We start from the raw sequence: 27,723 nt of genomic DNA, 5'->3' as shown, positions 1-27,723 counted from the left end.
GTTGCTGCCAGTTTGTCCAACTTGAAAGCTTAGTGATGAAATGTAAGGCAGAATCCTTAGACTGACCAGCTGTTCTGAGTGTGCAAACTAATACCTGGAAGAGGGTATGTGGCTGAGTTCTGTGTGGTGTTTGAAAGCAGCAGCAGATGTGCTGTCCTTTTTACTTTGTTCAATGTCATTAAATACTACTGTCCTCTGTAGCTTTAAACAGTAGCTTATGGATAGAGAGTTTTGGTTAAGCCCCATGAATGTGAATTGTATGGTGATTAGTCATTGCTGAAGTTCTTGTTCTGCACTCTGGCTGGAGGAAGTGGGGAATCTGAATATTTCTATTTTCTATGTTGCTGTGAAACTAAGTGGGTGTCAGATATTGCTTCAGCCCCACTCCTTCCTTCTAGATTAGGAAATACACAGGTTTTCAGAGCTGAATTAGGTGTACTTTTTTTCCCTGTTTTATGATACTTTATTTTTTAACAGAAAAGCTGGTGCTATTCATAGTGTGATGGTGAGGGAGCCAGGAATTTGCAAGCTATGAAATCGTGGTGTTTCTGCAAAAAAACAAAAACAAAAAAAACCCAAAACAGTGCACCATGCAGGTGAATTGCCTTCACTCCAAAGGTAAAACTTGTGTTGTGTACAGTGTTACCTGGATTTACTGCATCTTAAGGTACACTTGGATGATGTATTCATCAAGTTCCACTGAAGTCTTCTGAATTGACCCTAAATACACAAGTAGCTCTATGTAGTGAGGTCTGAAAACACTTCTGTCATGATAGCACCTTGGATCCTTGCTTAACAAAACGTGCAGAACATGTGTATTGGTAAAGCAGTTCACAGAACTTCAAGTCTGAGTCGTGCCCTTATGCAAGGTATGCAGCTCAGGTGAGGAGGTGTTATGTGAGTGTTTGGATGTAAGTTTTGATAACTGATATATTACGGTGTGAGAACCAAAGTGCTGCTGATGAATTATTAGGTATATTTCAAGTATTTCTGCTTCCCAGTTGTGAATGTAAGAAGATTACAAGCCAGATGTGACTTCAGGCATTTGCCATCTTGGCAATGTGCACTCAGATAACTGCTCTTAGCACTGCAGAGCTGCTGGGAGCAGGCTTTGTCTGACAGCTTCTCCCACCTCTGTAGCCCCTAGGCGTCACTGGTGTCCTGTGACTTAGTCTGGCACTTCTGCTGCCCCTGTTCTTTCCCTGTTCAGCTTCCTGTCTCCTGAGCTATTGAGTTTATTACATTCTTTGATGGTAAAAGGAAAGATTTGTAACTTTAATTTCAGATAAGATGCTGGGAAGGTTCTTAATGAAGTGCTGTTGGCCCAATGATAGTGATCGTGAATATAAAATATCTTCTTAGGAAAGAGAAATGAGGTACTGAAAAGCATCCTATTGTAGTCCACTGTCATGAATTTGGAGAACATTTGTTCTCCTTGTTGAGCAACAATATCCTTGATTATTGTTTTCTTTTCTTCCTAGAGAAGATGGAAAGAAACTAGTGTATTGATAAGCCTCTGGCTCAAAGAACTTCTGACAAAGTGACAAACTGGCAAACTAGGAGGAAAGTAACTTCTGTAAGTGTAGTTTCCAGATATTCCAGTATTTCCTAAACCCTCACGAGTAAGTAGCTTGACAAAGGTTTGATCTGGTGAACAAGATAGTGAACAGTTCACCAGCTCCTTTTTCTTAGTGGTAATGAAAGAGGACAGTGTTTTCAGGGGTGGTATGGAAGGTTTATAACAACCTCGTCAGTTTGCTGTACTGGTATGACTCAAGAAAAAGGCTTATGCCCTAATCACATGGCAACAATGAAGGATTCCATTATAACATAAAGAATAAAGGAATTTTTCTTCCCTTGGCTTTAGTTGTGCATAAATGAGAAGATGATTACCAAACTGCTTTGAATGGAAGTTCTTAAAGCTTTGGGTGTAGACAGGCCGCATATTAAAACTGCTGTGGAATCACCTTGTCAGCAGTGAAATTAACTGAAATCAGTACAGAGACCCGATTATGAAAATGCTTGTGTACAACTGTATGAGTCCTAGTGCTCCACTTAGAATCTTTTCCCTGATGTATGTACTTTGCTGTTAGAAGTTGATGCCTGAATCTTACACTTAAAGAATGGAATTTCCAGGAATTTGTGGCATAGGTTTTCAGGGAAAATCTGTTGGAGTGGTGAAAGAAGCTGTTTGATGATTTCTTGGCTAACAGAATAACAGAATGAAGATATCTGTATCCAAGTCTGTATAAAATGTTTACAGTTTTCAGTTTCACAGCTGAAGGATATCAACTGAACCAGACTACATAACTGTAAATATTTTTACAGAGTTCGCTTATGGGTAGAATTAGTTTGAAGTGATACAGGACTGTCTCTGTCTCCTAATTTAGTGTCCATAGGCTAATGAATTTTATGGTGTTAACTTCTACTCATTGGGCTGATAACAATGGCTTTACAGGTGGAGTCTGAATGTATTTGGCAGAGGGTCCAAATGCTCAGGAAGTCATTGAACAATAGCTCTACCCATAGTGCCTTTCAAGAGGACAAATTAGAGTAATAGAGGGAAAGGTCAGGATATCTTGGCCAGCATAACGTAAATCATCAATGTATCTGAGAGGGCTGCAGTAAGTTAGGTCCAAGAAGCACAGCACTACATCCTAATGTGATTAAGATGCTTATAAGTGGAGATGGAATTTATCACTAGCTGCCTTACATAGTCTAACTTGTTTGTTTGAGTATTGCTGAAGAGAACTTACAGCTTTCAGATACAAAATTTGGTTTTGGATTGAGAGTAGCATGTTGGAGAGAGACGTATTATTTGTTCTTCATGAAATGGATGCCAGTACCCTTCTCCAAGCCTAATAGATTTTATCAATGCACAATAGTACTTAATTGGAGTTGATTGCCAAGACTTGCTATGAGTAAACTGCTATATTAAATGTATCTGGAACTTTCCAAGCATTGTGTGTTGCCGTACTTCTAACACTCCTAGATAAGATGAGGATGGAATTGTGACATGTGGGCTATATATAGAACCTGACAGTTTGTTGCTCTGGAAACATTTGGGTTGTTGCACTGTGGTTTGTGACTTTATTGAAAGAATTGAAGGAAGAAGATAATGACAGAGGTCCAAAGGGCACTGCTTCTTCTTTGAAATCACTAAACACTGCCTTTTTAAAAATAGTTTTATCAGCAGCTAAACACTGCTTATCTTCCTTTGGGAGAGATGGAGCACTTGTCAGAGAGAATTTGAGAGAGGTGAAGATGAATGTCTGTGAGGTCATGTGGATACTTGGACCTTAAAGAACAGTTGAGTAGAGTCAGAGTACTGAAATTCAGACAGAAAAGGCAGGCATAGGGTTAAATCTGTGCCTCCGTGGACTATGGCCATAAAAAACAAACAAACAAACAAACAAAAACTGTCAAAGCAAGGAAGGTTGAAATTGTCCCATGTCTGGGTCTGGGCATAAAGAGGGGCTGTGGGGGTGGGGAAAAGAAGGCTGGAGACAGAAGTTGAGGTTTAGAGCCCATGGCAAAAGTAGCACCAAACCTCAGGAAGGATTGTGTTCTCTTGGTTTCTCTGCTAGACTAAATTACCAAGTGCCAGAGTGCAGGTACAGGAGTAATGCTTAGAAACTAAGTCAACCAAAGTCATGCCTCCAGATACTTCAGATTTTGGTGGTTTTGAATACCAAACCTAAATAAGTAACATTTGATAGATAGTTACTTAATACTAATGTTTGTTAAAAACAAGAACAGTAAGCACAAATTGCATGTAAAAAAAGGCACTCTTTTGTTTCAGGAGAGGAACAGGAAATAGAAGCACTTCCGTTCTGGACACTGCGTGTTTATTTCTTGCTGCCCAGATGCCATGGTTACAAGAACTACAGAAAACAAACCGGTGGTACCAGGTAGGTTCCCCTGCTGTGTTCCAGCAGTGTTGATTCCTCTGCAACTTGTGCCATGCCAGCAGGAATCTGAGGAAGGCTGACCATTGATGTGTTTCAGCAGTTGAAGGAATGGTGAAATCTTCTGGTTTGGACCAGATAACAGTCTTCCCCATTTACACGTCATAGGGTTCTGCTCCATTTCCAGAGGAAATGTACTGTGAGTGGCACTCCTTTTGTTTTTCATACAAAAGAAATAAAAGTGAAGACAAGAAGCTGATAGTTTCCTTGTGAACTAAAGCTTTTCCAGAAATGGTGACATGAACTGAGATCCTTTATTTTTTGCTTGGCCAATACTGCTGTTCTCCTGCAGCAACGGTCTATTCCTTGCTGATGATTCAGTGTGATGACTCTGTGTATACTGTGCTGTGAAGGCAACTTAGAGGAGGGTTGTCAGGCCAAAGAGCCCACCTGTTTCTGTATAGAAAATTTACAGGTTCTTGGTGTGGCATCTAATTTATTCAAGGGCAAAGGTAATACTTGAGAATCCTCTCAGTACTGCTATTACTGTGGGGACCTGTTTTCCCAATGTAGGCAAACAACTTGCTTGGAAGCATTGCTGTTTTGGAGCAAAGGAGAGGAAGACAACAAAAGCAAGCCAACAAACTCCTTCATGCTTGAACGCATGTGGTTTTGGTTTTTATTTCTTGATCTGTTTATTTTATGCCACAGCAATTCTTTGCATATTTCATTTCCTGAATGGCCTACGTTATCTATTAATTCTATATCTATGTGTGCTGCTCAGTCAGTTGTCGTTGCCAGGCTGGCCAAGGAACTCTGAAGAGTTTGGGGCTGGATAGGACTTAATAAAATTCTTTGGATGAGCAAATAAACCAAGAAGATAGGGGAAGCAACAGATACACTTGCTCCAGTTATATTAATACTTGCTATTTGTGCAAATACTTACTACTTCACTAATACCTACATCTCTTATTTTAGTCAGATGAGACTTTGGAGCCTAAGTTTTGATGTGTGCTTGTTTGTTTTTAGCTGCATTGGCTAACTCAGTAATAAATAGCCTGCCTTGAAAGACACGTGGCCAATTCTTCATTAATGTAATTCTGAAGTTAACAGAGAAAGAAAGGAGGAGTGTCTGGTGGCAGAATCCATCCTGTGCAGTGTAGAAGCCTTTGCTTGCATTGAGTGTATTTGTTTGAATCTCGTGTATGATGAAAAGTGATGTGCATCATTTGCTATGTGAAGCAGCAGTCGCTCCTGCGAGCAGCAGCAAGACCCATGAGCTGTCTGAATGAGTCCCCTTCACTTTTTCCTTCGGGCAAATAAGAAAGCTTTTCCATCAGCTTCTTTGCAGCAATTCTCTTGTATCTGTGCTATAAATTGATTGATTCTAACAGCTGTAAATTGGTGTATAAAGCCACAAAAGACAAAGCAATCTTGTTTTCCTTTCTAGAAAACAATCTATTGTCAGTAGTGTTAGCCTGCATCTGAATGACGAGCTAGACTGTGCCTTGGAGATGTGTGTTCATGGGCCTGGTTGGCACATTCCTGTTTAATCTCTGCTCTACCCCTCAGGATAATGACCCCTGAGATAGTATTTTTCTGTCTTTGAAGCTTTGTTAGAATTATACTGAAGTGAGATGTTATTGATTGTTGTTATGACAACTGGCATATCAGTGTAACATTTTCATTGCATCTTTTGAAGTAAAAAATGAATACATAAAAAAAACAAACCTTCTATGTTAAAGCAAGCAAAAGGATATTACTGCTTGTCCTCCCTTGTAGCTGTTGGACGGACCTTCTAGCAAAAGATGGGGGGGGTAAGAATGTCTGTTTGTTTAATAAATAAAATGGTTAGAGAAACAGATTATAATTTTACAAACGAAGGAATGATGTTCTGGGGGAGGAATGTCCTCCTAAGTGAGCACAGAGCATCAGATGGTGTGGTTTTGCGCTGAATTATGGAGACTATGTCACTGGAGTTGTTTTGGCCCTGGAATGGAGCTCTGACTCTGTGATGGCTGGAATGATGCAAATCATTTTTCCTGCCTCCTGCAGCAACTGAAAGTGAAGCCTGTTCTGCTGTCACTGAGTCACCATGGCTGCTGTGCTGTGTGGCAGTCTGCATTGGTCACTACTGAACAGCCAACTGCTGCCAGTGCCCTCCTCCAGCAGAAAAGCAGCGGTGTGGACATGCTGGTGGCTCAGCTGTCCTGGCATCCATGTAACTGTGCTGCTTTGAGCAGCTGCTGCTGCGCATTTGCACAGGGCAGATCAGGTAGGTATGATGGAGTGATTGTGCCTTTTGGGCATTATCAGCTTATTTTGGAAAACAAGAGCATTTAGGAGCTTTCCAAATCATGTCACTTCTCATTAAGCTTTCTGGGAGCTACAGAGCATCCTGTGTGCATTGTACAGGCACCCCAAAGCTCCCCAGAAGTGCGAAGCTTGCTCTTAAGTCACCATCATGTACTTCCCAGAGAAAGTGTGTCCATGTGTTCAGAAAATCCCAATTCAGTAGGAGGGTTTATGAGGGGGAAACCTGCAGCTGCAATGAGTGGCTGCTTCTCAGTGAAGATATGCTCCTGAACCTGGATTTCTGTAAGATGGTACGTACACCTTCTGCCCAACCAGGGAGAGTCAGTTACACTTCTGCTTTTTCACCAGTTAATTGCCTTCTGTGAAGGGCAGAACAGATGTGGACCAGGCTCAGAGGCATGTAGATGTAGTTTTCTACTCAGCAAGTATCTTTGGAGGGAAAGAGATTCTTGTACATTGTTTTGGAATGGCTCAAGAGCCAAAGTATAGTTTGAATTCACCCCCACTGGGGGTCAGCTGTGTGTAATGAAGACACACTTGCTTTATAAAAGCTGCTCACAAGTACCAAAAAGCATCTTGGCCAATTGCCTGGAAACCTGTCGGATTTTTCAGGCCTTAGGTGCTGCAAACCACCTCTCTGAGCTGTGGAAAAGCTTGGCAGGGCTGACGATGAGGATGCTGTCTTTTGTGGTTAATTTTTCCTCCCATTCTCTATCTCTGGGATGTCAACTGCAAAGACTTGCATGGTGACAGTACAAAATATTTTGTAGCGACCCAATGTAGCCCATGTTGGTTCTGGCAAAGTCAGTTTAAGGAGAACGAAACTGAAGTTCTGTTAGTGTGCCTCATTCACAGATGGTCCAAATGCAGAAACACAGTGAAGCTTGCTTAGAGGGCCCCCGAATCCTTCCTGAAGCACGTAGCAAAGAGGGCACGCAGGCTCCTGGTAATCTCCCTTTGCTCTCAATGGGCACATCATTTAGAGATACTCTGAAGTGTACCTTTTTGGTGGTGATTTTAAATTAGGCTGCTCTACTTGGTACCTAAATGGTCTGAGCTTTTGCTGAGTTCAGCTCTCAGGGTGATTCCCGAGTGTCTGCAGAAGTATGCTGGAGGATGCCTCAGGTCTGCGCTTTCTGAGTTGCAGAGAAAAACTACTTGCTGTGCTTTCAGTCTATAATTTGAGTTCAGTGTAAAAACTAAAAGACTACAAACTGAAGTAGTTTTATACTTAAGAAATGTAAGAGCAGAAAGGATCATCTAATCTAGTTGTCGGTATGCTGTATTTTATACGGTATTTTCAGTTCTTAACAAAGCAATTTGTATTTACTTTGGGAAGGACAGGAGGAATAGCTTCAAGTCGTGCCAGGGGAGGTTCAGGTTGGATACTAGGAAGAATTCTGAGAAAGAGCAGCGGGGCACTGGCACAGGCTGTCCTGGAGGTGTCTAAGGAAGGAGTAGGTGTGGTACTGAGGGACATGGCTTAGTGGGCAGTACTGGTGGTGTGTGAATGGACGGACCAGATGATGTTAGATGTCTTTTTCAACCTTCACAACTATATAAACTCAGTGCCTAGCTCTCAGCATCTAAGGCTCTACTTTATTGGATTAAAAGGCCATTTGAAGCTCAACTGGAAGGAGTGTAATATGACATACTGCATGCAGTATGACCAATCAAGTTGCCCTCAGTCATCTTGTTTAGCTAGGTTAAGTTTAAAATGTTCTGCTATAAAGTATATTTTCATGTTTGAATGTTTTTGCATCAGTTTTGATTTATTTCTTAAACTTTATCAAAATGCAGAAATGAGGTTAACACTTGCTGAAAACAGTAATTGAATGCTAAGCTTCCACAGGAAGCTAAAAATCCCATGGAAGGAGGCAGAATGGCATTTTTTTCCCTCTTCTCTCAGCAAACAGAGGAGCCCAATATGCTCAATTTGCACAACTTAGTGATGCTGTCAATTTAGGTAACCACTAGTTCAAGACATCTGTATGTGAATACATAAACACAACTGTGAACCATTTTTTTTCTCATGCAAGAAAATGAAAATATGTCCTAAGAAGTGGAGGAAGGATATAGTCTTAAGGCTAAGCCAGCTGTTTTGGCAGATTGCTTTGTTCCCTGAGTTTTGTGTGCTTCCTGCATGACCTTCTTCAAAACTTTGTGCCCAACTTTGTGAAATGGGAGGATGTTCTCCTGAGTCCCATCTATACTGGTTTGTGTTTCAGTGGTCTGAGAGAGCACAGCCTGAGCTGTTGCTGCTGGGGAGAGCTCAGCAGGGGATGTGCTGCGTGACCCAGCTGCTCTCCTCAGTGGGGAGAAGGGAGAACTGCTGGGGCAAAAGTCTGTGTGTGTTCCAAAGGCTAAACACCAGATTTGTAAAACCTGTGTGTCAGCTCCCATGTCCCCCGTGGGGAGGAAAAGCAGCTGGGGCTGGATACCTCTTTGTGTGTGCTCATGTGCCTGCTGCTGATGCTTGGAGGTGGGGCCATAGATGGGAGAGTCCCAAAACTGAGCTCTGACAGCTGGGGATGCTGGGACTGGATTGCCTGCTGGGGGTGTTATCTGTGGGCAGCTCACCATGCCATGGCGAGGCTGTGGGTGCCTGTGTTAACTAACGACCAACCCAGGACGCGTCTCGGAATACATCCCGCTTTTCCATCATTTCTTTCAGTAACATTTTACTAAGGACAGCATCTTGGGATGCTAAGAACTATAAGCTGCCTCTGTAATGGACAGGAATAAATTGCCTGCTTAGCAGAAATTTGCCTCTCGTGAATGTCTGTATGCAAGTTGGCCTCTTTTGCTAGCTGTGCTGCTGAGTGCTGGGCTACATCCTTGTTTGTTTTCACTCTTAAGTGGAATAGAAACAGACACTTTATTTTGCAGGTGAAAACTTTGTGGTGTGCTGTGTGATATTTGCTGGTGGCTGACGAAGGAAGATGTCTAGATTTGGAGAGTCTGAAAGCTGGAGCTTGCACCCTGGTTGAGGGCTCCAACAAAGACCCGATGTGTGTTGCCAAGCTTTGGAGAGGGTTTGAACAGAGTCCTGCCTGCTGACCTGGTTAACAAGGAGTGCTGTTCCCCTGTGACAGGTGCGAGTGACTGACATGCAAAGAGCCCTTCTTTCAATTATTCTGCAACCGTATATCAAACGAGAGTCCCTCTGTTTGTGTGCTGCTCCTTTCTCGCTTTACAATGCAGTGCACTGTCAGATCAGATAGTCTGTTTAATAGTCTGTTGGAGTGGAAAATAAAGACAGTCCTTTCTGTAAAGAAAGATTTGAAAAGGCTTCTGGTTTTTCATCCAAGCTGCTGGAGCCCTTCCTTCCCCTCCTCCTTCCTCAGTCCCACCCCAGAACCTCACCCCTTCCTGCCTTTGTCAAGCAAGTGTCAGATTCGACACCTTTGCAGTAAGGTACAGACATGCAAATGGATAAAACCAGCAACACCTCATCAGAGGGTTAACTTTCTGTCAATCTAATTTGTGGATGTAAAAAAAAAAAAAAGCTTTATTGCCAACGTAATTCTAAAATGTTTTTGACACTTTAAAAAAAAAAAATGAAACAACTCTAAGAGCAGTGCTTTGACCTGCCTCTTTCTTTTCAGCCAACACAGGGCTGAGAAGTGTGCAGGGGAAAGGCGTGCTGCCCTTCTGCCACAGCCCTTCCTACTCCTCCTGGCCTTTGGAAGGCAGCTGATCCTGTACCTGGTCTGAAGGCCATTGCCAGCACGTGTGGAGCTCCTTCTGCAGCAGTGGGGTTTGCAGGATGGGCGCAGCCTTTGCTTCTGCCATGGCTCACATGCAGGAAGCACTGGGTGACCACTCAACGTTGTCCCCAGATGTGGGAAGAGCAACCACATTCGCAGCAGTTTGTAGGAGAATCAGAGAGAGAGCAGGTGAGGGGATAAGGCCAGCTGCAGCTCCACTTCTTTAGGGCCAGTGCAAAGTTCTCTCCTATGGCTGCAGCACTGCTTAGCAGTGATGACTGCAGCTTGCCCTGCTGATTTGCTGCTGAATCAAAACTGGCAGTTTATGTTGACTCTCTACTGTGTTTCTGTCACCAAAGCGTCAGGATTTGCACATGCTCTCACAGCAGTGTTACAGAAGAGCCCTAACCCAGCTCTTTTCATCTCATGGAAATGAAGCTGAGCCAAGTGCCTCTGGTATTCCTGCAACAGCTGCAGCCGGCCCTGAAGCAGCTTTGGATGTCAAACCTTAACCCAGAGAGCCCAGGGCAGGGCTGCAGCACAGTTCTGCTGTGCAGCTGGGCTTGCTGCTGTCAGCTGTAGGACGGGCTACGTACGGCCCTGGTGCCATGCTCCTTCATGGGCTGCCCAGCTCCATAGGGCTCCTGGCTGTATCCACCCCTTGGGAGCTGTAGCTCTCTCCTTTTTTGGGAGCACTGGATAGAAAGGCAGTTTCTGGGTGGCAGGCGAAGCTCTGTTATAACATAGCAGGATCACGGTGCAATGCATAGCATGTTCTGAGGAGATGTTATCTTGGCTAGGTGAGCAGAAGCTAAGGCATCAGGCACTGTAATAGCTGTTTAAAAAAAGTGACCTTGCTCTGGGTCTAGAGTGAGGCAGGCTCAGTCCAAGAGGTCATCTCGTGCGTAGGCTGTTACAATAGTGCTAGTGTCCCAGGTTCTCCCCTCATTTACACTTCAAATGCTGGCCTCCCTCCCTAAAGCAGAGGTCATTACAGCAGCTCTCACTGCCTCCTGGGGAGCTGGTTCTTGCCCTTCTCTCCAGTTCAAAGGGAAATGAGTTATTCTGCTTTTGTGCTAAATCTGATGGTAATCTTGAATAAGAACCTGCCCCCCCAGGTAACATTAAATAAGGAGCAGTCTAGGGGTACTTGTTTTCCATTTTTACTGTTCCATAGGGTTGTTAACAAAGGGAAGTTACAGGTCTCATCCCCTGGTGGTTAGGTTGCTTCCTTTCTCTCTTGTTCTATGTTTGGGAACTTCCATGTATTAAGAAACTTAACAATTGTTTTTGTTTCTCGCCTTAGAGTGCCAGCTCTTTGGAAGGTGGTATTGCAGAACAAATAACCTGGCATTTCCCAGCAGGGACATGAGAGGGATCAGACCTCACGTAGAGCAGTGCTGAAGTCTATTCCCTTAAAACTATTTTTTTCTCTCTTCAGAAATACTTTCCCCATCCTCTAACCAACCTTGCATTTGAAAGCAAAACCAATCATCAGTGCTGCGCTGCCCCAGCAGAGGATGTGTCTAATGTCTCAGGACTGCAGCTGCACCACCACCACTGTGAGAAGGGAGCAAGTAATGGGGAGCGAGGCAGCTGGGCAGGCTGTGGCAAGGGTCATTGTGTGCTACTCAGTGCAGTAATGTTAAGAGACACTTTAACTCCAATACTTGAGCTAACACTGCTTAGTATGATTAATTAGCAGCACTGTTCCCCAGACACAAAAATACTTTCGTTTGTGGTTAAGCAGCAGCACAATGCAACAATCCATGAAATCACCGCGAGTTCAAGTTTTTTTATTAAAGATTAAAAATAAAAAAAACACACTTGATTTGATACCCTAATATACATAAAGTCACAATGAACTCAAATGTGCTAAAAGCAAAATGTGAATCAAGATGCTCATTTCTACAGGCACCCCGCCATCAGTCCTGGATGTCTGCAGAGCTCCAGCAGGTCCTGCTGCTCTTCCTTCCCTGAAGGCAAGAGCTAGGCTGCTGCTCTGCACAGCTGCTCCGTGAGCCCCTTTCAGGGGTCTGTGCTGTCATCAGAACACAAACGCCGTGTGCAGATGGAGCCTCTCGTGCAGTTACCCGTCAGGATCTAAACCGCACGAAGGCTTTTTCTTAAGAGAACAAGGTAGTGAGTGTTATCAGGGCCACTTATAGGGGCCAAGAGGATGAGGCAGGGTTAAGAGACCACGGCTGCGCATCCAAAGAGCTTTGCTACTAAAAAAACTCCCTCCTCCCCATCCCGTCCCCCCACTCTCATACAAACGACCCCCAGCTACAAACTGCCACACACGCACCGTCTGCGCGCTGCAACGGCTCTCGTTCAGCCACGAGCCCGTCGGGGGTGACAGGAGGGCCGCGTTCCAATCCCGAGGCGCTGCACCGCCCCGCCGCTCGCAGCGTTACCACGGCCTCCACATGGACTTGGGCGAGGGCACGCCGCGGGTCTGCGCCGCCTCCAGTCCGTGGGCGGGGGTCTGTCCCGGCTCGGCCTCCGCCTCGTCCGAGTCGGAGCACGTCTCTTCGCCGGACGACGGCGAGGGCAGCACCAGGCCCAGGGCCGCCTCGGCCAGCGGGAGTGCGGCCTCGCTGCCCGGCCAAGGCTCGGCCAGAACGTCCGCCATCAAGTCCCGCAGGCCGCCCTCGTTGAGCGGCATGGACTCCAGCAGGTGGTTCAGCAGCTCGGCCGCCGTGGTGGCGTCGATGCCGGGGCAGCCGGAGACGAAGGTGTGCACCTCGTGCATGCACTGGATGTAGCCGGCGGCGAAGCGCTCGCTGGCTTCGCGGTGCAGCCGCCCGCCCTCTGCGGTCCGGGAGAGACAGACAGACACACAGACAGACGGAGGGAGCGCGTGAGGGGCGGTGCGGCCCGGCTCTCCCCTCCTCCCCCCGGTCCCGCGGCACTCACCGAGCGCGCGGCGCTCCAGCACGGCCTGCACCCGCCGCACCGTCAGCTCCAGCACCTCCGCGTTCTCCAGCTTCGCCTGGAACCGCCCCGGAGGCGCCGCGGCCGTCAGCGCCGACATCGGCCCCGGCCCCCGCCGCCCTCCCGCCGGCCCCGCTCCTCACCTCGCCGCCGGCCAGCAGCCGCCGCAGCTCCCGCAGGCTCTCGTTGATCCGCGCCCTCCGCTTCTTCTCCACCAGCGGCTTCCGCGCCTGCGGGCACGCGGCGCCGTCAGCACGCGCGCCCCATCCGCCCCGCTCCGCTCCGCGCCCGCCGCTCACCCTCCTGTCCGCGCGCGGCTCCGCGCCGCCCGAACCGCCCCGCGGCGCGCGGCCCTTGCCGTGCCGGAAGGACGGCGCCATCCCCGCCGCGCTGCTCCGCGGCCCCGCGCCGCTCCCCGCCCCGCGCCGCCCGTCTTATAGCGGCCGCTTTGCATCGCCGGCAGCCCATTGGCCGCGCCGCGCGGGCAGCGCCGTAGCGTGGGCCGAACGGCCCAATGGCGGCCGCGCGCTTTGTCTGCCGCGGGGCCGCGTGGGCGGGCGGGCGCTGCGTCGCGTTGTGCCGCGCGGTGCGGTGCTGCGGTGCCCGGGGCTCCCGCGGCGGGCCGTGCTCTCGGCCCCTCCCTGCACGGCCTCAGCCCCACCGGGGCCGCTCTGGCCGGGTGCGAGCGGCGGCGCCGATGCGTGCTTACGGCGGCCTCGGGTCCTTCGGGAGCCTCCCGGCCGCCGTCTGAGCTGGCTGCCCCCGGCCTCGGCCGTGCCCGTGCGGGAGCGGAATTGCGGAATGCCCGCTTCGGGCGGCGATCCCCGGGGCTGGAGGCTGCCGGCTGCTCGGCTTTCCGAGCCCTTTGTCTTCGCCCGACCGAAGCCGCCCGTGGCGCAGCCGCTGCTCCGCAGCCCGAGGCGCGCCGCTCCGAGCTCCGCCGTGCCCCGCCGGCCGCGCGTGCTGGGATGGCGGCCGCGGCCCCGTCCGTACCCGGGACGCGTCGTCCCCCCGCCGCTCCCCAGCGCCGGCCGAGGCCCCGGCTTTGTGCCGTAACTTGATGCTGATGACAGTTGGCAGCTGCAGTTCCCCCAGCAGACCGAACCGAATAAAAGCATCGGGTCTCTTCCCCGAGGAGAGCGACAGGTGTTCGCTCTCGCTCCTTTGTTTCCCTCTTTTCATTCTCCTCGCTAATGTGTGTCATATTTTCACCGCCCGAGGGAACGCGAGACGCATCCCCCGCTGGAAGCGGCCCGGCCGCCTCCCCAACGTGTGCAGCATAACTGCCCGCTGCGGCAGTGCGGGCCCGCGGGCTGACCCCGCTGGAGGTGGGGCTCCTATTGCTCCCCTTATCCGAGACACAGAATGGGTTGGGTTGGAAGGCGCCTTGCAGCCGGTCCTTCTGGCTTCTGCCGTGGGCTGGGTGCCCAGCACCAGCTTGGGCTGCACGGGGCCCCATCCAACCCAGCCCCGAACACCATGAATGGGGCACCCACACTTCTCTGGGCAGCAGAGTGAGGGCTTCACCGCCCTCGGGTGAAGAATTTCTTCCTCACATCTAACTTAAATCTCTGTTAGTTTAAAGCCTTTCCCCCTCACCTATCACTATCAGACCGTGGGATGGTTCGTGTGTATTGCCATGGGATGGATTTGTTCCATGCTGTCTCCCCATGGCCACAGCAGCATAGCCATCAGGATGGGGCCACCCTGTGTCCTAGCTGCCCCATGCTGTGTCCCAGCCATCAGCCCTTACTGCCAGAGCAGTAATGCTGCTGGGTGGTCCTTGCCTTTCCTTTGCGTTTTAAGGAAATGGTGCTTGGATTTTGGCAGATTGCTCTATAGGTGACACATTTCATTGCGCTATAGACAGGAGCAAAACTGGGTCATAGCTGTGAATGTGTGGTTAAACATGTCCCCGAGGTTCCGATGAGCTTGATGCACCATGGGGCATGATACTGAAACAGGCACATGCACATTATTATAAAATGAGTAGTAACGTTGAATGTACACTGATTGCAGAGAGCAAGAACAAACCCAAGGGGATGCATTTCACCCCTACTGATGGTTTTAGGATCCAATCTGCGGTGCACTGGTGGTGGTCTGCTAGCAGAGCTTGGGCACAGAGAGCTGTCCATGGCTGTAACATCCTGTTTGTGTTCTGACTGTCTGAACCAATGGCAATGAGCTGCACAAGGTGCCAGCTCTGGCTCTGGAGTGTGTCTTTCTGTGTACTCTTTGGAAAGCTGCAGGTCAAATGGGTTGACAAAAGCTGGAGTCACTTGTGCTGTACATTAAAGATGTATCATAAATAAATATCAGGGCACTACAAGAGTTGTGGTTCTGGAGGAAAAGGTCAGTGCAGTTTCCCTGCTCCGGCCCACAGAGCTAATATGACCGTTTTGTGCCACTTTAAATGAGCTCCATCACAGCAGGTGAAACGATTCATGATAACCTCATGCATTTTAATGTAAATGTCAACTGCAATCTTGTAAAAGCAGATGTCCCTTACATACTTTGTCTAATGCTTCACTGCTTGCCCATGCACTGTGGTTCCTGAAGGATGTTTTGGCAAAACTCTCAGCTTATCCATACGGCTCTGTACAGGTTAAGCCCATATTGCTGCATGCATTCCTCCTGCATGGAGGGTGGGAGTTTCACTTCAGCTAAAGCTGAGTCCTGCCAGGGACTGCAACTCCCTCATGTCACAGCACTCATAGCTCAGCCAAAAAGCAGCATGTTTGAGCAGAGACGGATGAGATCAGAGCTTTGCAGCACACGTTATCCTCTCGGTTTGTGCGCAGAGTGCAGTAACAGCATATAATGATGGTTTGTAATTCTTTGTAGATCATATGCAGTCACTAACGTACCTGGGACAGCACTGGCTGGGACAGCAGTGGAAGACAATCCTGCAGCCTCAGCCCTGCACTGTGTGCTCTGTGGCCCAGGTGAGGCCCATCCCCATGAGGTGGGGCTGACCGCCACGGGATGCCATGTGCATTTGATCCATCAGTTGCACCTGAAAGCTCTCCAGCTCCCAGAAGAACATCCACAGAGATACAGTACGACTCTGAGAAACTGTGAGGAGTCCACAGCCAAATGTGTGGCCATCTGTGTTCTTGGGCTTGAGACTGACATGATCTGAGCTTTCAGTAGGTCATCCAGCCTCCGTGAACAGTACAATCAGAGCCCGGGATACAAACGTGATGAGCATGGGCAGCATCCTTTGGGAATGCTCGAGTAGATTCTTTCGTAAGCGATGTAACATCTGTTGCCGTTGGAGGCAAAAGTTCTTGTCAAAGAGACACGCCATCCTTATAAATATTAATGGTGCACATGAATGGCGGTGGGTGTAAGCTGCGGTGGATGTTTGGTTAGCGGGTGGATCGCTCCTTAGGCATCAGTTTGCTGTCATCCAGTTTATTTTTAAAATTACCAACTGATTATGTGGCACAGCGAGCAAAGAGTGGCTTTCTCCCTCCTCCTCTCCCCAGAGCCCCTTCACAAATTGAATGTGTCCTCTTAGTGAGTCTCCTGCCTGGTCTTGGATGAAAATTAGTCCATCTCCCAGAACCAAGGAGTGTGCTGGAGCTGAAGGAGCAGCAGGCTGCAGGCAGTAAATGCAGGGAGCGAGGAAAGCTGAACAGAGGTTTGCAGCATTGCCCATCAGATGGATCCCTCTTGTGCCATTGATTTCTCTGCTGCTAAAAGCAGGCGTTTAACCCTAAGAGGAAAATCTGCTCTCGGACTCCAGCCTGCCTGTTACTGCAGCCCCTTTCAGCACTGAATTTCTGTTGCCACTTTTGAAACCATAAGGCTTTTCCTGTCCATTTCTGTTTATCAGCCAACTCGGCAGCAGTGCTCGTGCTCATCAGCTGGGGCACACAGAGCAGCTCGTGCCAGCAGCAGCATTAATCAGTAACGCTCACAAGGGTCTCATGTCCGCTCACAGAAGAGCCCCAAGTCTACATTTGCTCTCTACAAAGATTTAGGTTCCCCTTGGGCTGCACGGATGTCCAGTTTCTGCCGCCTCAGTGGTGACATTCAAACACAGCGAGTGATGGGGAGGGCGGTGTGTCCCAGGGTGAGTGCTGGGCACAGCGCTGGGTGCTGGGCTCTGCTGGGGCACAAGGAGGAGCACCCGTTGTCAGAGTCTGCTTCGCTCAGGTACAGCCTTCTCATGCACACGAAGTGGCAGTGTGGTCTTTGTCCCCTTTATTCTAGCAGACGCTTTCATTGCCTTGACATCCTTGCCCCCCAACCTGTTGGGCTTCAGTAGAGAGCTTGCTCAGATGTCACTGCAGAGCGCTTCAGCCCTTAGCACTACGCCTGCTCTGTTACCAGTGTCAATGGCAGAGCCCCATGTTGTGTGGTTAGGGACCGTAGCTCGGTCACACTGTCATTGTGGAAGCTGTTTCAGGGAAGTGAGAACAAACTGAGTGCTGAGGCTTTATAGTCAGATAAAGAAAAACCCACCCGCGGTGCTGCAGGGAGCAGTTCTGTGGCACTTCTTGGGACACCTCCTGTATTTGATTCCTCTTTGGAAGCTATCCTAATTACAGGCTTCACTTCACCGTTCCATTTACCATCTCTTTGTAACAGTGATATTTACATCACTGGTTTCCCCTTCTGATATTTCCATTAGCTCCTAAATGACTTTCAGGCATTCCTGTTAATTTACTTCCCAGCTGCTGAGGCCGTAGAGCTCAGCCCTCACTGAGGCTGCAGGCTTCTTTAGACGTGTGCCCCTCTGAGGGGTGACTCAGGATGACTCCCAGTCTGCACCTCTGGCACTGACACTCCACGTTTGCTGACAGGACACGGGTTTTATTTTGATCAGATTAACACATACATAATCAGGCTTGGAACTTTGCTCCTGTGTGTTTTGTGAAATGCTCTAGGAAATGTCTGCTTTCACGCTCTGCTGCAGATTTGCATCCCCATTGCAAATTATGCATCTGTTTAGCGATGCCAGCATGTATTTTATGGTCAGTTTTGATAAACATTGGGCTTCTCTGAATCAAAATTGGAAATATTTTATTAATAGAGACCAATGCCCTCTACTTGAGGGTCCTGGTACCCATTTCAATGTCTTGTGTTTTTTATAAGAACTGGTTTATACAGATATGTTTCCCCAAAGTATCCATGGACAGCATGGGACATGCCCACAATAATAATTATTTGTGGACTGTGGCTAATAGTCCAAGACAGAAGAAACACCTTCTTTTATTCACTGTATCTTGTCTGAGACATGCCATGCTCACTCTGCTGGCTATTTCTCAAAGGAAGTGTGACATTGTATAGCCCAGACTGCCTTTAATGACATGGAAAAGAATCTTTCTGGGGACGTGCTCTGTCATAGCATCATAGAATCCAGAATCATTACGTCTGGAAAAGACCAGTAAGATCACCAAGTTAACCCACCATCACCATGCCCACTGACCATGTCACTCAGTGCCACATCTACACGTCTGCATGTGTTTTGGAAGAGATGCCTACTTATCTGTGGGAAGTATAGAGCATATTTTTGCCTCGCTGTCCTACACAGCTCATTTACTTGCCATACCACTCTGCCAATTTGTGCTGGTGATTGGATTCTGTAATCTGCTGCCTGACAGAGCTCCTTCAGTGGGCAGAGTGGTGTGCAGTGCCACTGGGCTGCCTGCATCCCAGCAAGATCCTTTGGAAATTGTGCCACCTAAGCTGTGGGCAAAAATCATCCAACCAAAGGTGAGAGATTGGGCATTCAAGAGCTGCTTCTGCCTCGTTGAGGGAAAGATTTTGGGAAGCAGGAATTCCAGGATCACAGCTGGTGGCTTTCTGTGCTCACTTGTATCACAGGGAGCACATGCTGGACAAAACACAGAAGCTGGCCTTCGCTCAAGGTAGGCTGAAAGTGCTGCTGGCTTATAGGAGGTAGAGGAGCTGCATGCCTGGGAATGTGCTACTCACCTGCTCGTTAGAAGCTCAAGCAGTTGGCCAACACCAAACCTGCAACTACCTGGTCTTGAATTAGAACTGATGAGGAGCCCACCCCTAATTAGAGGCAAGCCCTGAAGGAGAAACAAGATCGATTGTTTGCAGAGCTCAGGTGGAGGACGGAGCAGGTGGCTTTAGTGCAAGCCCTGAGATAGGTAAAGCTGTGTGCAGGCAGCCCTCAGGCTCAGCCCTGGGTGTCACTGTAAGCAGATCCTAGAAGGATTTTCGTCATGGAAAGCACGGGCAGAAGCACAACTCCCTGTTGGTCAGCAGCTGCAATTCAGCACAGATGGGGCACTGCCTGGCATTGCTGCCCTCTCTCTCCTGCACAGCTCTGCATCCCCTGGAGCAGGTCAGATGGAGGTGTAGAAGTTCTAGTCATGCTTTGCAGGTGCTTTTCCTCTATCAGCTTGTTACCTTTATACTCCTTAGCATTCGCTACACTGACAAATGCATTCAGTGTTGTTAAGTGAGACTTCTGTGGTGATAGATGCAATCCCAGGTGGGGATAAGGTGCTGTGACAAGTTCCCTTTGGTAGTCACGTGGGTTGTGTTCAGCAGGTGCTGTTAGTGCTGGAGTCTGCTGTATCTCCTGCACCTCTGCACAGCCATTCCTGTTTTCTGGGATACTCCTCTATTGTTATGGCTGCTCTCATTCTACATACTTATTTGCTTCCTGGGGCTTTGTAAAGGGGAGTTGAGCTCTTGAAGGAACTCGAAAAGGAAGGGGAACATGAGCTATGGGTTAGCAGTTAGCAGGGGGGTCAGATCCTGAAACCAAGACCTCCTATTGTGCATTCTGTGTTTCCTAGGAAAAAGCTTTATGATGTTTGTATTCAGGCCTGAGTGGGGAGGGTACATGGCTGGTTTACTCAAGTGACGTCTGTCTCTTTGTTGTATCCATAAAGTTATTTGCACAGATTTTGTTTGAAAGGGGAAGCGATCTTAAAACGTTCTGGTCTAAAGAAGAGTCTCCTGTTCCTTTTCCACAGCAAGCCACTGCCTGTGTCTCCCTCAAGGGGCTGCATCGTGGTGTGCAGTAAGAGGGCAGGAGAAGCACGCGTTGGCTACTGCAGCAGATTGCTGTCCTGGCACAGCAGGGATGGCACCCTGGGCTGCCCCTTTGGTGTTGGAGCAGCTTGTCAGTAGCTGATGGGTAATTCTCAGTGACTGCGTTACTCTTCACTACAAAACATTGGAGTCTCTCTTCTCCTGTGGTGCTGTGGTCTCCCATGATTTGTTTGAAGTTGCAGCCCAGGTCTTGGTGGAAGCTGTCTGCTCCATCTTACTAGGATATTGTGATCTCAGTATGAGGAAAGCTGGTTTGGTGAGTGAGGAGAAATAGAGGGGCAGGTGTAGAAAGAAGTCATTTTTTTTTTCCCCCAAGCGGGAGATGGGTATGAGGAGAGGGAGCAGTTATAGCAACTCAAGGTGGCTGTAATTCTGCTTGAGCTCACAATTTTGCAACAGAAGCAAGGAAAAGTTTCCTGTGGAAGCAGAAGGTTTCTTGTTCTGTGTATGCAGCAACAAGCTGCCTCTTTAGTTCTTGTGCAATATGAATATCCAGTGAAAGAAAGGAGTGACATGGGGCTATCTTTAATGTCTTCTGTGCTGTGTACCTTCAGGAGAAAGTCTTCTCCTGCACTTGTTGCCTAGCAGCTGTTGTGTGGGTAATGGAACTGGGTTCTCCATGGCTTTTATCATCTGCTGGATCCTCTCCCTGTCACATCCGTGCGTTTTTCCTCTGCAGCCCAGCAAAAGGGGAACCTCTGCTGTGGGCTCTCCCACCTCAGCCCAGATGCCCATATTCACAGAATTTGCGGGAGTTTCATCTTTTTTTTTTTTTTTTTCTTTTTTCTTTTTTGTCCTTGGTCCTCTGTTAAATGCAGCAGGACAGGCTGAGCATTCCTGCGGAGCAGCAACAGGCTTGGGAAGGGATGGGGCTGCAGGGGGACAGCTTCTTCAGCAGAGGGGGTAAAGGAAGCCTGGGGAACCAAGAGGTTTGCCTCCACTCTCTTATCTGCAGATCTTGAGCTTAATAATAGCAAGTATATCATCACTGCTGAAGACTTAATTAAGTTCAGCGTTTTACCATCAGCATAATTGCATTAACTGCCTTCCTTTCTTGGTATGCCTTGAAACGCAGTCTTTATAGACTCTCTGCCAAGTTATTCAATTTTAATGTAGCTGGAAACAAGCTTTTATAAAACACACCTCAAACACAACAAATGCCTGCAGTTCACAAGGCCTGCCTTGTTTGCAGCACTGAATCAGATCAGTGGAACAAGCCGGGCGTGAAGGCTCTGTGCGTTCTCCCAGCTGAGCAGACAGGCCCTGAGCAGCAGCACGGAGCTCGCAGCATCCCCTGGCCGTGCTGCAGACAGCGGTGTTGTTCCGGCTTTTCCATCAGGACCTGTGAAATGTTTGCATTTCTCTCTTAAAACCCATGTTGTCAGAAGAGGTGTGTCCCCTGCAGCACTGCTTGAGCATAACTGAGTTTTCACAGTGCAGCCACTCGTCTTCTGAGGGTAGAAAGAAGCAGCCACTCTCCCCTCAGGGTGCTGGGTAGGGGTGCCCTCCTGCCCATCGGCTGCCCCAGGATGTGGTTTGTCTGGGCAGACAGACTGCTGCCTTTGCCAGGATGGGCTGTATCTCAGCAGGGGGCTTTTCTGGCAAATGCTGTACAGCTCTAATTAAGCCTTTGGTTGGTTCCAGCGTTTGTTTGTTTGTTTTACTTACACTGAGTCATCCTGTAAGCTAGAGGAAACACATCCAGCCAGAGCCCCGAGTGCCGTTTTGGTTATTAGCACTGCCATAACTGATACAGCCTTCCTGCTAAGCAATGCAGGATCTCTCTCATCTTCCCCATAAAGGTTTAACTCCTTTCAAAACCATTAAGGAAGAAAGCTAGATTTGCAGTGTGACTCCAGGGGCAGGCAGCACTGCGGTGCCTGCCCACAGGGTCTGAGCACAGCATCCATTGCAGCAGCATCTGACAAGAGGAAAAGCAAAGCAGAGGGTGGCTGCCCCTTCCCCAGGCACTTGGGTTGGGCTCCGATGGGTGAGGGTTGAAAGCCTCGTGTTGGCTGCATCTGATGGGAGGTCTCTGGAGAGCACACCAAGCAGGTGAACTTCAGAAGTGTGATGTGAATGTACTGCTGTGATCTGCCTGAGTGATCCTGTGCTTGTGAATGTACCGGAGGTATTTGTGAAACTGCTTCAGAGCTTTTGTACCGCTGCACTGTTCTGTCAGGGCACTAAAATTGGATGTCTGCTCTTCTGTCTCCAGGCAGCCATTTCATCTGTTGAACAATTTGTCAGCTGCTGTCTAGCGTCCATCCTGCCATTCCTTCCATCCTCTGAGAGAGCTGTTGCGCTACTGCAGCACTCACACCTCTGTGTATACGGTGTCATTGGAACATTCCAGGCTGGATCAAGCAGAAGGCACAGTTCTGTCACAGCCCTTTAGAAGGGCTGCTGAGCCCTGCCTGCCTCAGGGCTGTGCTCTGCATTAGTGCTCCTTGGTGTGTTTGCTGGTTTTGACATCACCGACCACAGCATCCTTGTGAAAAGCCCTGAGCAGATGGTGCATCACCTGGGGCTGCTTCAGGTTGGTTCAGATTAGATCTTATGAAGAGCTGCTCATGTGCTGGTTACACGCTCAGTCCTTCCAGCAGGTTTCTGTCTGCTGCATGGGAACTCCTCTGTTTTAGTGCCTATTGATTTATTTAGTCTAAGCTGATCAAGCATGTACTCATTTCTGTCTGCCTTTGGGCATGCCCCTTATTTCCTGCTCTCTTCCCTCGCCTGTCACTCCAGCAAAGCAAGGCATATTTGCAGCTTTTTTGAGGCTATGTCAGTGCAAACAGTGTTGGTCTTGGTTGGATCAGTGCCCCAGGAGTTCTAAGGAATTCCCAGCCTGTCTTAAGAAGACATCCCTGCATGTCCTCGCTGTGCCAAGGCACAGATGTGCACAGCTGAACATTGCCACCTCTATAGGGCTATATGTGGAGATGAGTGAGCTGGCAAAAGTGCGACAACTCCTGGACTCGGTGCAGCACAGGGGAGAGGTGGGGGTTGGGAGTGGTGGGTTTACTTCTACTTGCTGTCCCCCCGTGTCAGCAATCCCAGGGTGCTGGCGGGCCATGCAGAGCTGTCCCAAGATCTCAAAGGGACCAAGGCTGCCCTGGAAAACTCAGGTGATGTTAGCTCATGGGGTCATTTTCTAACAGATGTGGCAGAAGTCCCAAATACTGAGGCTCGCTCACCACCTGCTTGTTACTATGGGGCAATTCTGGGCTCTCCATAGTATTTGAAGGCTGTTATCTCCTTTGCTGTGCCCTTCAGTGGTGTAACACTACAAGGACTGACAGGTTACTTTACATCTTAGGGTCACTGCAGGGCTTTAGGGCTGTTGTCAAAGAAAACAAGTCTTTAATTTTAGCTGGAGATGATTGGCTGCGTTTTGTTTATGAAAGATACAGAGGGAACCGGGCCCTTTTCTAAATACAGCAAACAGAAGCCACTTGGGCTTAAGTAGGCTTGTTTTATATATAGTACTTTTGTTCTTTAGTTTGCAAATACTGTTATCTAAATAATTCCACAGACTGGAAAAGTGAGGTGGAGAAAGGCCATGACTTCCCCACAGCCACGTGGCAGGCAGCTGGCACATGCAGCCACAACCCACCCTCCCACTGGTCTCCTGCACAGTTCCTTGCTGCTGTATTCTTCCTTTCCCTTCTTAAGACATTTCTTTATGTTTCCCCTTCCCTTGTTCTTTCTTCCTTCCAACCTGTGGAGTAGAGGTGGAGGGGAGATCACAGAATCGTTAAGGTTGGAAAAGACCTCTGAGATCTCCAGGTCTCCTGGAACCGAGAGTGCCACCTCAGAACCGAACTCAAGGGGTTTGTTCTTTATTGGCTATACACTGTACCTGAACTTTACCATTGGCGAGGCAATCCTGGCCTGTCTGTCATTACATTCCCCGTCTGGAATTCACCACGCAAGCAATAGCAGCGTAATAAAAGCCAACAGACAATCTGGTTGCTGCGCAGAGCTTTGAAGTGGGAGCGATTGGCGTGTTGCCACGCTCCCGTTGGGGCTCAGCCATCCATGGGCCCAGGAGCTGCACCGAGCAGATGGGTTCGGTGCTGTGCAGCCCCTGCTTGCTCTTTCCTAGCCCAAGCACCTAAAGAAATGAGCCGAGTGCAGCTGCACCATGCCATGCATGCACGTGTGTGTGTGTGTGTGTGTCTGCATGCGTGCTCCCTGCTCCCTTCACCCCCAAGTGACTGGAACCTGTTGGGGCAGTTTCAGCCACATGGGACACAAAGGCAGAGTAATGCATTAAAGTCTTACAGGTTTGTGAAAAGAGGTGGCGGGGTGAAAGAAAGAGTTTCCACTTGTAGTGAGCAACAGTGCTGGCACAGCCTTTCTCAGGGAGCAGGGGACCCACATGGTGCAGGGCTGTAGGTACTTGTGGCTTTGCTGTTCGTGGAAATGCTTTGCTGCTGGTTTTTGTCTTTCAGTTCCTCCCATTGTCTCTTGATGAAATCTGTCTCTGATGCAGCACTAAAGGTACGCACTGAAATCAGCTGTCCGTCTTGAAATCCTCACAGCTCAGCTCTGGCTTCAAGTTTTGTGGTCCCATGGAAATCCACAGGGTGTTTGACTCATCTCCCACCGGGACATATCCTGGCAGCTGTATTTGTGAGTACTCTGTTACCCAGAGTTTCACTGAGTTCAGCAGCACTGCATTTAACAGGCCTTCGTGTAGCCTAAGCACTGTACACAGCCGCTCAGTGTGCCTGGTGAAATCCAGCCTGTTCAGAGCCAGTCTGCTGTGGGGATGCAGCACTGAGGGACGTAGTCAGTGGACATGGTGGGCTGGGGTCAGACCTGGGGACCTTAGAGGCCTTTTCCAACCTCAGTGATTCTGTGATTATGTAATTTCTCTCCATCACCCTTCACTTCCTCAGATATGTCTGCCCTACATAAAGCCAGTGATGGTTTGAAGCCTGAGGAAGCACTGGAGTTTGGAGCAGTTTCCTTTTACTTGATTCAGAGTGCAGAGGAGGATGGGAAAGAAACTGATCATAACTGATCATTCAAACAGCAATTAAAAATAGCAGGGGGAAAGTCTGCAAGCTTTTGCTTGAGGTTGCACGAGCTACTCTCGTGCTTGCTCTTTTAAGGAGAATGGGGCAAAGTACTCCTCACCTCCTGCACCGTCGGTACAGGAGCAGGGCAAGGGACAGTGCCCCAGCTCCTGCTCTGTAAGGAGCTACAGGTGGAGCCGTGTATGCCTGCACTGCATAAACTGATCACTGGCACTGAAATTTGGCTTTGCTCAGCTTTTAGAGGCACCGCTATCTCTTGCAATCAGTGCTTCCAGCAGAGCTGTCAGTGGAGGTCTGTCTCTCAATTTGTTCCAGCGTGATTTCAGGGTTTCACTTAACTTTTGCAAACAGCACTGGCTTGAAGGGAAGAAGGAAGAGATGTGGCTTCTTGAGAAGAAAATATACACAGACATAAGCATTTTGGTAGCTCTCTCTCAGAGAACCTTGCCAACGCTGATAAAGATCCCTCTGCCTGCACCCCTCCTTTTCAGAGATAGCAACAGCACCAAGGGCTCGCCCTCAGCTGTCTGCAATTTCAGGTTATCCTGTACTTGGTCTATTTACCTTGCAAGCAGTCTGGGATGCATGGAGCGTAGAGCAGCTGTCGTACTGCACTGTTGTATAAACACAGGGCAGGTGCTAGCTGGCATCCCATCTCTTGTATGTCAGGTATAATTGCAGGAGACGGCCACGGTTCCGCCAGCTGGGTGAGTCCCCGGTGTATTTATGTGGTTATTGTATTCCTGCAAACAGATTGCCATACCACACAGAAACCCTTTCCCCATCAGGATATCCCCCAGCAGCTACCATTGCAGATGAGCCCCTTGCTGTGCTCTGATTCCGGATATTGCCACAGAGGTGTGATGACTCCAGCCCAGCATGCTGCTGCCCACCATTGATTTGGCCTTGCCAAATTTCCAGGCAAAAAGATGAAAATTTCAGAGACTGGCATGGAGCTCCTCCTCCCCTCCTCTGCTGTGCTGCACCTCCCTCAGGAGACACTTCACCTCCTTGTTTACAAATCTGTCTTCAGGTAACACAAATGAAAGAAAACAGTCAGAAAACAAGTCAGGGCTCCCGATGGGCTGAGCTGCTGTAGGAACCTGGAACATCATGTATATTGTATGGTGGAGTTTGTTGTGCAGAACCCCAAATTCCCCCGGACTGGGGAAGGAGCGAGGTAGACAAACTGCCAACTCAGCTCTGAACTGGTTTATTTTCCTTCCAGATTAGGCACTGCTGATTTGACCTGAGAAGTGCTTTCAGGCAGATGAGGTGAGCTGTGCTCCATGTGGGTGCAGATCTGCGAAGGAGAATAAATGTTGGGATCACAAGGTGTGGTGAAAACGCTGGAGAAAATGGTCCCTGGCAGGGCAGCTGGGAGCCCCACCTGCAAGCATCGAGCCTACCCCAAGTGGAGGTGGGAGCATGCGCCAGCTCCACATGCCTCTGTTTTTCCTGCCCGTTCCTTAATGTTTTCTCCCTTGGGGAAAGTCCACGTTAGGTGGGTGGGTCCCTATGGAGATGTTCTGCTGCAGAGTCTGCTGCCGTGGCTGCAGCACCCTGGGATGCTTCTCATCTGGATGCTCCTTTCTGGAGAAAGCCTACAAGGCTGCTTGGCTTTGAGGTTGCCACTGTTCCTACTGCACAGGGAAACTGCTGGGGCTGCTCAGAGATGGAGGCAGCAGGAGCAATGCCCATGGACTGTGTCAATGGGATGAGTGTAAAGAATGCCCCACTTGTATCTCTGGGCCTTGCCTGTGCAGTTCACAAATCCCAGTGGAAATTGACTGTCAGATCTCCAGCCCTGCGTCTGGATTTGGGGTGGGTAGAGCTGAAGCTGTGCAGTCCCCAACACCACAGCCCCTGAGTCCTTTCAGCAGGCAGAAGTTTGGTGGTGGTTCACTGCGCCTTGGCAGAAAGGGAGCAGCTCCCTCCCTCAGAACTGGGGGCCTTTGCCATGCCTTCCATTTACAGCTGGCTTTTGGAAAGAGCTCATGAGCCTGGTATAAGGCCCATGTTATCTGCAGGAGAGGCAGTGGGTTTGCTTTCCAAGCTGCAGGCACAGCATTCATGGCTCTACAACAGATGAGGTTCTGCTTTGTCACATACCCTCTCCAGGGGGACAAAGTTAAAACAACACCATTGCTTTGAAAATGAGATTAGGGTGAATACTTTTTTTATATCCCCCACACAAGAGCAGTGAGCTTTGAGTATTTGATAGATGGAGGTGATTGGTCCCCCAGCTTCCTCCTTCCAGCTTCATCCTGCTAAAAAACAGTAGCTAAGCCAGGATGCTCAGCACCAGGAAATTCCTCATGGCACCGCAGCCTTTGAAGGCAAATGTGACCCTTTGATTGACAGCCCTAAATCTGACCGGACTTAAAATAGGAACCTCAGCATTAGCGCTCTGAAATTCAAGTCTCCACAGTCTTCAGATTTGGGCCCTGCTTAACTCCGATTTCAATATACAGGGGTTGTAATTAGGCATTGTGCAAATGGATACCGTTAACAAAGGAGCAAGCTATTACGTGCTCTGACTGTTGAACTCGCTTTTGCTTTGCATCAGAAAGATCTGGGTGCCTGAGGAGGATGTAGTCGTGTCCAGAAGGAGAGATTTACCCTCACGCTGAGGCTGGGCAGCTCGGGGCAGGCTGTGAGGAGAGGAGGTGCTGCAGAGCAGTCCTTTCCCTGCTGGGAGCAGAGGGCTGTGCTGTAGAACAGCAGCTCCACGCGCTCTGCCTCGCTCTGTGCCTA

General features: G+C 48.9%; 1 protein-coding gene and 1 long non-coding RNA gene across 6 annotated transcripts; one reads left to right on the top strand and one right to left on the bottom strand.

Moving 5' to 3' along the window:
* Positions 1–117: 117 nt before the first annotated feature.
* On the top strand, positions 118–9,722 carry LOC109369466 (uncharacterized). Its single transcript, XR_004160951.2, has 3 exons — positions 118–1,576; positions 3,803–3,911; positions 9,114–9,722. It is a non-coding gene; the product is annotated as an uncharacterized LOC109369466 (long non-coding RNA).
* Positions 9,723–11,714: 1,992 nt separating this feature from the next.
* Positions 11,715–14,202, bottom strand: LOC104912642 (transcription cofactor HES-6). Of its 5 annotated transcripts, none has more exons than XM_085232976.1 (4): positions 13,865–14,190; positions 13,015–13,101; positions 12,854–12,929; positions 11,715–12,748 (listed from the first exon to the last, which is right to left on the bottom strand). In XM_085232976.1, the coding sequence occupies exons 1-4, from the start codon at positions 14,051–14,053 to the stop codon at positions 12,348–12,350; spliced, it is 753 nt and encodes a 250-aa protein (XP_085089102.1). In that variant the 5' UTR covers positions 14,054–14,190; the 3' UTR covers positions 11,715–12,347. The 5 variants fall into 5 exon arrangements, with proteins under 5 accessions (XP_085089102.1, XP_085089104.1, XP_085089100.1 ...); XM_085232978.1 differs by lacking the exon at positions 13,865–14,190 and adding an exon at positions 13,171–13,449; XM_085232974.1 differs by having other exon boundaries at positions 11,715–12,929; positions 13,865–14,202.
* Between the last annotated feature and the right edge of the window lie 13,521 nt (positions 14,203–27,723).

Source organism: Meleagris gallopavo, chromosome 11 (assembly GCF_905368555.1).
Source record: "Meleagris gallopavo chromosome 11, MGAL_WU_HG_1.1, whole genome shotgun sequence".
In the NCBI taxonomy this organism is placed as follows: Eukaryota; Metazoa; Chordata; class Aves; order Galliformes; family Phasianidae; genus Meleagris; species Meleagris gallopavo.
Note: the sequence above shows the minus strand (reverse complement) of the source record. Positions and strands in the feature narration are given on the sequence as shown.